This window comes from Pithys albifrons, chromosome 24 (assembly GCF_047495875.1).
Source record: "Pithys albifrons albifrons isolate INPA30051 chromosome 24, PitAlb_v1, whole genome shotgun sequence".
NCBI classification, from domain to species: domain Eukaryota; kingdom Metazoa; phylum Chordata; class Aves; order Passeriformes; family Thamnophilidae; genus Pithys; species Pithys albifrons.
The window spans coordinates 3,745,980-3,754,788 of NC_092481.1; the positions used below are offsets into that span (position 1 = coordinate 3,745,980).

General features: G+C 59.6%; 1 protein-coding gene across 1 annotated transcript; it reads right to left on the reverse strand.

Moving 5' to 3' along the window:
* Nucleotides 1-818: 818 nt before the first annotated feature.
* SESN2 (sestrin 2) lies at nucleotides 819-8,809 on the reverse strand. Its single transcript, XM_071576592.1, has 10 exons — nucleotides 8,657-8,809; nucleotides 5,999-6,064; nucleotides 5,076-5,273; nucleotides 4,474-4,656; nucleotides 3,993-4,220; nucleotides 3,122-3,272; nucleotides 2,873-2,988; nucleotides 2,478-2,668; nucleotides 1,904-2,048; nucleotides 819-1,824 (listed from the first exon to the last, which is right to left on the reverse strand). The coding sequence occupies exons 1-10, from the start codon at nucleotides 8,732-8,734 to the stop codon at nucleotides 1,738-1,740; spliced, it is 1,443 nt and encodes a 480-aa protein (XP_071432693.1). The 5' UTR covers nucleotides 8,735-8,809; the 3' UTR covers nucleotides 819-1,737.

Below are 8,809 nucleotides of genomic sequence, written 5' to 3' on the forward strand. Positions count from 1 at the left end.
TATTATTATTATTTATTATTATTGTTATTGTTATTATTATATTATTATATTAATTATTATATATTAGTGTGTATCTATACTATTATATATTATATATATTATTAAATAATAATGGTAATAATAATAATACTCCCTAAAAAATACAGCACTTTTTTGAGCAGGTTTGCTGTTCTCTCCACCAGGACCTTTGGCACAACAACCAAAGCTCAGTTTCCCCAGTGCCCCTGAGCTGCCCCAAAACCTCTTTCCCTCAGTGCTAATAGAGGCTCTGCCCTATAAACCCCACAGAAAACCCTCCCTGACCCCCTTCCATCCCTGCTGCCCCCAATGTCCCTGCTCAGAGGGTCTGGGCAGCCCCCCGAGCCAGGATCCAACTCCTCAGGGATCCTCCTTGGTCTGCAGGGTGGCCCCACCTCAGGGATCTTATCAGCAGCTTCCAGGGGCTGCTGCCCACGCCCTGATAAGTGCTGGGCTGCACATCACGGGGTTGGAGCATCCCCAGTGCTGCTCCACCCTCCCAGCTCCATCCCAGCAGCAGGATCAGAGCATCCCATGGAGCACCCACACTGGGATGAGTGTTGTGCCTCAAATCCTGTCTTTCTAGGGGGTTGTTACAGCCGGGAAGGGTTGGGAACAGTCACAAGTGAAAGTCAAACCCACCCCCCTCAGGTAAATAGGGAATGCTGAGGCTCCTTATTTTCCCCTTGGAGAACCCAGGGATGCTCCCAAACACCCCCAGAACAGCAGGACCACCCCACACATCCCATGCAGGATCGGCCCCTGGGCTAAGCAAAAGGAAAGGGAAAAAGGACAATGAGCAAGAATAAAAAAACCAATAACTTTATTTTTTTCCAACAACATCTGTAGCAAAATCACAGGGGCATTTCCATGCCCAGTCAGAAGTAAATACACCCAAAAATATATAGAAATAACTTAACTGGAACTATGATTCAACAGCCAAAGCAAGGGTGGTGGTGCTGCTGGCCCTGGATCCTGCTCCAAACTGGAGTTTTCCCAAAGCGACCTGCGCCCCTGGGAATGCTCTGGCACATCTGGATAAAGCCACGGGCACCCCATGCCCTTCACAGCAGGGGGGCCCTGTGTGCCAGCACAGCTCCCCCTCCCCAGCCCCTAAAGCTGAGGCAGTGCCAGCAGGTGGGAAAGGGTGCAAGAAGGTCTAAAACATACCACGGGCACTTCTACCCTCCCCCTGCTCCTGCCCTGGCACCCAAGTTAAAGGCACTTCACACTCCAAATCACAGGGGATGAGGCAGAAAGGTGGGCAGGGGGTGCCAGGGCAGCCCCCCCACCAGCAGCTGCGTCTCCCAGCATGACAAGACCCCAAAATACAGGAATGAAGCCCTCTGGCCATCTCTTGTGGGGGGACAGTCCTGTGGGGTGGCAGCCTTGGCACCAGGACGTGTCACAGGGGTGTGACACCAGCACTGCACCCACAGACACCCCAGTTTGGCTTCATGTGGGCTCACCCCAAAAAGGCACAGAGCAGTGGAGCACCCTCAGCTCTGCCAGGGCACCACTCCAGGGTTTCCCCAGCTCTGCCAGCCTCTTAGGGATCCCCTTCCCAAGAAGAACGATCAGGGAAGCCCCAACTTTCCTTCCACAGCTTCCTTAAGCAGGGAGATAACATTCCAGGCTCACTGGAACTGCAAAGCAGCTCCCCCCGGGCTCTCCCCCAGCCGTGGAGCAGGAGGAGGAGGAGGAGGGAGCAGAGGAAGGTCAGGTCATGTAGCGGGTGACGGCCCTGAGGGCGTAGAGCAGAGCCGCCTGCATTCGAGCCTCCAGCAGGAGCAGGTTGATGTGCACCTGTGGGGAGAGAGGGGTCAGGGATGGGGCACCAGCACCCCTAAACATCCTGCCAGCAGGGGAGGGGCTGGGGCAGCACCTTCTCTGAGTGTTTGAAGTGCCTCCAGAACTGGGTGTAGATCTGCTTGGTTGTTTTCTCCGGGTAACAAGCCACTGTCTTGATGTAGATCTTGAGGTTGCGCTCCAGGAGCTGGTTGACCTCCCCATAGTCGTAGTCGTCGTAGCTGGGGGAGAGGGGAGGGTGGGTTATTGCACACACACAGCCCTTGTGCATTCACAGAATCAGGGAATAGTTGTGTTGGAAGGGATCTTAAAGCCCATCCAGTCCCACCCCCTGCCATGGGCAGGGACACCTTCCACTATCCCAGGTTGCTCCAAGCCCTATTCAACCTGGCCTTGGACACACCCAGGAATGGGGAGTTCACAACCTCTCTGGGCAACCTGTGCCACTTCCCTTATAACAGAAAATTTGCACCTCCCTTATACTGAAGAACTTCACCCTAAATGAGGCCCTTCTGGCCCTCAGCCGAGCCCCACAACAGCATCACTTTGCCTGAGCCAACCAACAATCTGACAAAGACCAAGTCACTGGACCCACTCCCGGGCTGTTCCCAAAGCAGAGGAGAAATTCCAGGCAGGTTTTGGTGTCTCACCGGATGCCGAAGACGCAGTGGACGTAGTTCCAGATGGCCCTGCGCAGCATGGAGGTGTCCACCCCACAGTGCATGGCAATGGTGTTGTAGGTCAGGTTATAAACCACCTGGAACTTCTCGTCCAGGAGCTGCCCCACGTCCGGGTACAGGCGGTTGATCAGCGAGAAGCCATGGTCCTCCCACGTGTAATCCTGGTGGGGAAGGGATGCTGGGGAAGAGGGAGGTCCCTCCAAAGCCAGGACATGAGGTGGGGTCTCCCCTCCAGCTCTTACTCAGCTGCAGCCCTTCACCCACTGCATCCACAATCCTGGGAATGTCCCCACTGTCCCCATGCCAAGACAAGCAGGAGCTGCCCCTCCACCCCCCCAGCACCCTCCTGTCCTCTGAGCACCCACCTGGGCACGGAAGGTGGGGGGGGCCTGCTCCCCCCTCCGTGTGAAGTCCTTGTAGCCAAACTCGGGGTCCTCCACGAAGCAGCGGACGTTGGACTGTAGGGAGGGGTCCAAAATATCTGCAAGGCACCACCACAGGGGCCATGAGGTTGGAGTGACCCCAGACAGAGCCAGCCCTGCCCTGGGGGGCTCAGCCTGCTCCACTCTGAGCAGATTCTGGCTCTACCCTCTCCCCAGCCAGCACCTCCTCACCTGAGGGAGGGACCAGCAAATTCTCTGTCTTCTCCAGCTCGAAGCGTGTCTCCATTTCCTCCTGTGTGACACCCTCCTCCTCCAGCTGGTTTTCCTGCAGCAGCTTCATCTTCTCCATGAGCATCTCCACCTCCTGCATGGCATCCTTGCCCTGGAGGAGCACAGGGCAGGGTTAACCCTTCCCCCTGGTTGAGCAGAGGGGCCCAGCTCTGCTGGCACTCAGAGCAGCCTCGGGGCTGCTGGAAAGAGCATTTGCTTCTGGGTTTGTCCTGCCCAGATTCCAGCAGCTCCCATCCCTGGGACTATGAGGCAGGGGAAGCCCTGCAGAGAATGAGGAGGCCACTGCACAGCCCTAAAGCATCTGCTGTTCCCAGTAAAAGGCCACAGAGATATTCCAGAGGCTGGAGCACCTCGACTATGGAGACAGGCTGGAGAGCTGGGGGGGGCTCACCTGGAGAAGAGAAAGGTCCAGGGAGACCTGAGAGCCCCTTCCAGGGCCTAAAGAGGCTCCAGGAGAGCTGGGGAGGGACTTTGGACAAGGGATGGAGAGACAGGACACAGGGAATGGCCTCCCACTGCCAGAGGGTTAGATGGGATGTTGGGAAGAAATTTCTCCTGGTGAGGGTGGGCAGGCCCTGGCACAGGGTGCCCAGAGAAGCTGTGGCTGTCCCATCCCTGGAAATGACCAAGGCTGGGTTGGACAGGGCTTGGAGCAACCTGGGCTGGTGGAAGGTGCCCCTGCCCATGGCAGGGGGTGGCACTGGGTGATCTTTCAGGTCCCTCCCAACCCAAACCACTCTGTGATTCCCAGGGGAAGCCCCATAAAGCATCCACCACCCCCCCAGTCCCTGCAAAGCAAAGCCCCCCTTACCCCAGAGCCCCCCATGCTGTCCTCAGAGGCAGGGCTGCTGCCACTGTGTGGGGAGGGGGTCCAGCAGCCATTTCCCCCATCCTGGTCATTCCCCCCATCCTGGTCCTCCTCAGGCTTGATGCCGCAGCCGAAGATGAAGGAGGCGAGCGAGTGGTAGTGGGTGAGGAGCACCAGGGCCTGCACCAGCTCTGCCAGCGACCAGCTGTCCTCCCCTGGCTTCAGCAGAGCCTGCAAGGCACATAGAGGGTTGGAGAGACCCCCCACCACAGCCCAGAGCTGGGCAAGCCACGGGCAGGGACACAGGAGTGTGTTTGGGAAGTGCCCCCGCCTGAGACACATTGGGGTTCCACCCCACTGACTCCCCTTGAAAGGGTTAAACCCGGGTGGGTGGGTGGGTGCCAGCAGGGGTGTGGCCCCCGGGGTCAAGCCCCCCCAGCAGTGTGTTTTGGGGGTGATCTGTGCCAGCAGCACCAGCTCTCACCTCGATGTGCTCCTTGGTGACGAGCCAGGGCCGGTGCGCCAGCAGCTTGTTGATCTCGTTGAGGTTACGGAGTTTTTGGGGGGCACAGTGCAGGCCCTGCAGCCACGCTGGGTTGCCCCCCACCTGCAGGAACTCCCCCATGTGCAATCCCACCAGGTAGGAGCACTGGTGCCGGGCTGCTGCCTGTGGGAGAGCCGGGAGTCAGCCCCCAGGACCAGCCGGGGACCCCCAACTGCGAAGCCAAGGCAGGGGCACATTCCCTCCCCAGTGCTCCTGGAGGGTTTTCCCTGGGGATATGAGTCTAGACAAGGGGTCTGCCCCCACCATCAATGCCAGTCCCTAGGGGCTCTGGAGGGAGACTGTTGGGGTATCCTGGGTGAGCACCAACCTTAAAGGGGCTTACAAGCCTTTAGGACCCAAGATCAGGGGGGATTCATCTGTGGGATCCCAAACCCCTTCCTGCAGCAGTGCTGGGACCCCACCTAACCCCGAGGACCCCAAACCAGAGAAGAGCTCATCTTTGGGGTCCCAACTCCCTTCCTGCCCCCCAGACAGCAGTGCTGGGACCCCCCCCCCCCAGCCCCCAGGCTCCCCCTCCTCACCATGATGGCGATGTAGTGGCGTTTGTGGTAGGGCAGGGGCCCGTCCATGCGCAGCAGCAGGTACTGGGTCTTCCAGAAGCTGCTGAGGTACTCGGGGTGCAGCCCCATGACCATGGCGACGTGGTCCACCCTCCCTGACCACCCGAAGGCCTCGAGGAGGAGCCGGCGGAGGCTGCTCTTCGCTCCTTCCCGCGGGATCTGTGGGATGCCAAGAGCAGGGAATGAAGGGGTGTGAGCTGCAGCCCCCCACTCCTTCCACCACCACAATCCAAAGGGAGACCTCCCAAAACAAGCAGCACCCAGGAGCACCCATCCCATTGCAGCAGATCCTCACCCCGCTGGAACTGCCTGGCCTCCGGAATGGGCACCGCCGGGGGCTCCCAGTGCCCATCTCTGCACTGCCATTCCCAGGGGACTGGGAGCGTCCAGGGGTCTCCATGCTGGATCCCGAGTGGCTCAGCCCGTGGGTTGGGTTGTTTATTTGGGCACAGGAGCTCAGGGGAGGAGATGGGGCTCAGCCCCCCCAGCCTGGTGACGACACACGGCGATATCTCTGCCCGAGGAGGGACCATCTGGGACAGCCACGGTGGGAGCTCAGATAGGGCTGAGGGTGCCCCAGGGATTTCAGGGCAGAGTTTTTTTTAGGGGGGCAGGGCCTTGGCAACACAGGAGGAAAACACAGGGAGGAAACTGAGGCACGGGCAGAGCAGGAACTGGGGGCAGGAAACACCAGGGTGACACCACAATCCTCCAAAACGTCCCCCTGGCACTGCCGTGGCGATACTCCCAGGGATGACCCTTCTCCATCCCATTCTTCCCACTAAAAATTGGGGTGGGGGTGGGAATCCTCCCTGTCCCCCCACCCAGGGCAGGGAGGGATGGAGGAGCCCCCTCTGCCCCCAGACCATCCCCAAGGCTCTTACCTCTCCCAGGGGGATGAAGGCGCTGGGACTCTTCGCCAGCTCCCGGGGGACCTTGATCCGTGTTTCCTGGTGAGGAAGGAGCAGCCTGGACTCACCAGAGCCACCGAGTGTCACCGGAAGGGGTGACTCAGGCAGCCACCCCGCTCGGGCCAGTGGCCATCGCCCCCACAAGCGTTACGTCAGGCCAGCAGTGCCTGATGAAACCGGGCAGGGATGTTGCTCCTCTCCCGGAGCTGCGTGTGACACACCGGGACAGGACGGCGGTGACACCGCCCCCCCGGGCTGGGTTTTATCCCTTCCATGGGAAAACAGAGGGAAAAACGGGCTGTGGGGAGTCCACTATGGTGGCAATCAGCACTAAGACGGTGCCCAGGGGTCCCACTGACCCCGCCTCGGGCACAAAATGCCACTACACATCATGAGTTTTGTCACCCCGGGCACAAAATGCCACTACACATCACGATTTTTGTCCCCACGTCCCAAATCCCTTAATGCAGTTAATCCAGAAATAAGCTCCCCTTACAGGGGTTTTCCACAGGGTTTAGATCCTTTCTGGCTCCCCAAGGCTCCACCTCCCCTGTCTCCCCAGGCAAAAGCAACTTTTCCATGCCATATTTTCTCCAAACACCTATTTCCCTCCTCCAGTCAGGGTGTACACGAGGGCAGTGCCACAAGCAGGAGCCCCCAGACAGAGCATCATGAACTGGGTGAACTGGCCAACCTGCTTCCACAGACCAAGGGTTGGACTTGATGATCTTGGAGGTCTTTTCCAACCCAATCGATTCTATGATTCTATGACCCACAGAGAGGGATGATCCAAATCCCTCTGGAGGTGGCAGGCACAGCCTGGCCCTCTCCCTGGAGCAGGGAAGGGGTGTGGGATGGCAGGGGGGGACAGGCAGCAGCTGTCACTGCCCACGAGCCGGGCAGAGGGACACAGCACCGGGATCCAGCCATGGCAAAGCCAGGAGTGCCCACATCCCACGGCTCCCATGGGATGCTCCCGCCCTGAGTCACCAGGGCAGCTCTCCAGGGGCACAGCGGGATCGGGTTCCTGCGCCGAGCTGGCTCCGTGCTGACTCAGGGTTTGGGGACAACGAGCGAGATCCCTGGGAAGGGACAGCAACAGCGAGACCCCGGCAAGACAAATCCATGGGACAGACAGCAGCGTTCCAGCCGGCTGGAATTCCAACCCAGTCAGGAGGAGCCCGAGGCTCTTCGGTGACAGCTCAGGGTGACCTTTGAAGGTCCCCTGTGTTTTCTGCATTAAACAGTCCCGGGAGTGCCGTAGTTTGACCCTCACTGTGCTGCCTCTGGAGAAGGTGTCCCCTCCTGCTTCCATGAGTGGAGAATCACAGGATGGAATAGTTCAGGTTGCAAAAGCCCCCCAAGATCATGGAGTCCAACCATCACCCCAGCACTGCCAAGGCCACCACTAACCCATGTCCCCCAAGTGCCACACCCACACAACTTCTAAATCCCTCCAGAGATGGTGATCCCACCACTTCCATGGGCAGCTGTGCCAGGGCTGCACAACCCTTTCCATGGAGAAATTTTCCCCAATATCCAACCTGAACCTTTGAGGCTGTTTCCTCTTGTCCTGTCAGACTGAGGGGAAACTGAGGCACCTCCATGACCTGCCCCAGGCACACAACCTGCTGCCAGGCTCCAGCTGGCACAGGGCGGGCAGGGGGGCTCCAGGAGAAGGAGATAAATCCCCCAGGAGTGGGAGGATGGGTGTGCTGAGCACTAAACCCCCCTCCCCACACTGGTGCCAGTGCATAGTCAGGTGTGGGAAAACCATCCCTGGCAAAGTGAGGTTAAACAAACGCCATCCCAGCGCCCAGCAGAGGGGATGTGCCTCTCCTAACCAAAAAACGGGAAGGAGGATGTTCCTTTGGGGCAGGAGCAGTGCCACCAACCCTCCCCAGCTGCAGAGCAATCCCGCTGTCCGTGGGGAAAGTCGGGGGAAGGAAACGCAGGAACAAGAGGAAAAAAATGCAATTTTTTTTTGAAAGGGGAAAACAAGTCTTGCACACAGAGGCAACTCCCAACTTTTCAGGACACTCAGGATGTTGGTGGACTGACATTGCAGAACGCTCTGGTTGCCTGGGGGGGTCAGGGAGGTCCTGCAAAGCTCCACGGACACCCGAGGACCCCAGTTTTCCACACTGGACGGTGCCAGACCTTTCCAGGATGTCTGGGGTAGTGTGAACATCAGAGATCCCATAAAACCAGCCTGGAAGCGGCCGCACGAGCAGAGCAGGAGCCCCTGGAGCGCCCCATCCTCCTGCCAAACCCCACGGGCACATCCCATCACCGCCCGTGCCTCAGTTTCCCTTTGTCCCTGGCCACGCCTGCAGGCTCTGCCCGGCTCCCCACACATCCCACCTCCTGGAGGGATCGGCCACACCAAAATCTCCCTGTCCAGCCCCCTAAGGATCCCAGGGGTGCTCCCAGCACCCACCATGCCCCTCAACAACTTCCAGCCTCCTGCATCCTGGCTGGTTCCGCGGCTCGTCCCCTCCCCGCAGCCGGCCGGCGGTGGGAGGTGTCCCCAGGCAGAGAGGAAAGGGACAACAGCCACGGCCAGGGGACACCCCCAGCCCCTCCGGGCCAGGCTGTCCCCCGTGTGTCCCCCCGGGGGCACCTCCTTACCTGGCCGCCCCGCCGGGACACGCAGCCCCGGTGGTCCTCCAGCCTTGCGGGGGCACAGGGCGAGCCGGCCACGAGCATCGCGGCGGGGATGGGCGGAGGAACCGGGCGGGAGACCCCTCGGACACCGCCGGACACCCCCAGGGACCGCCGGAC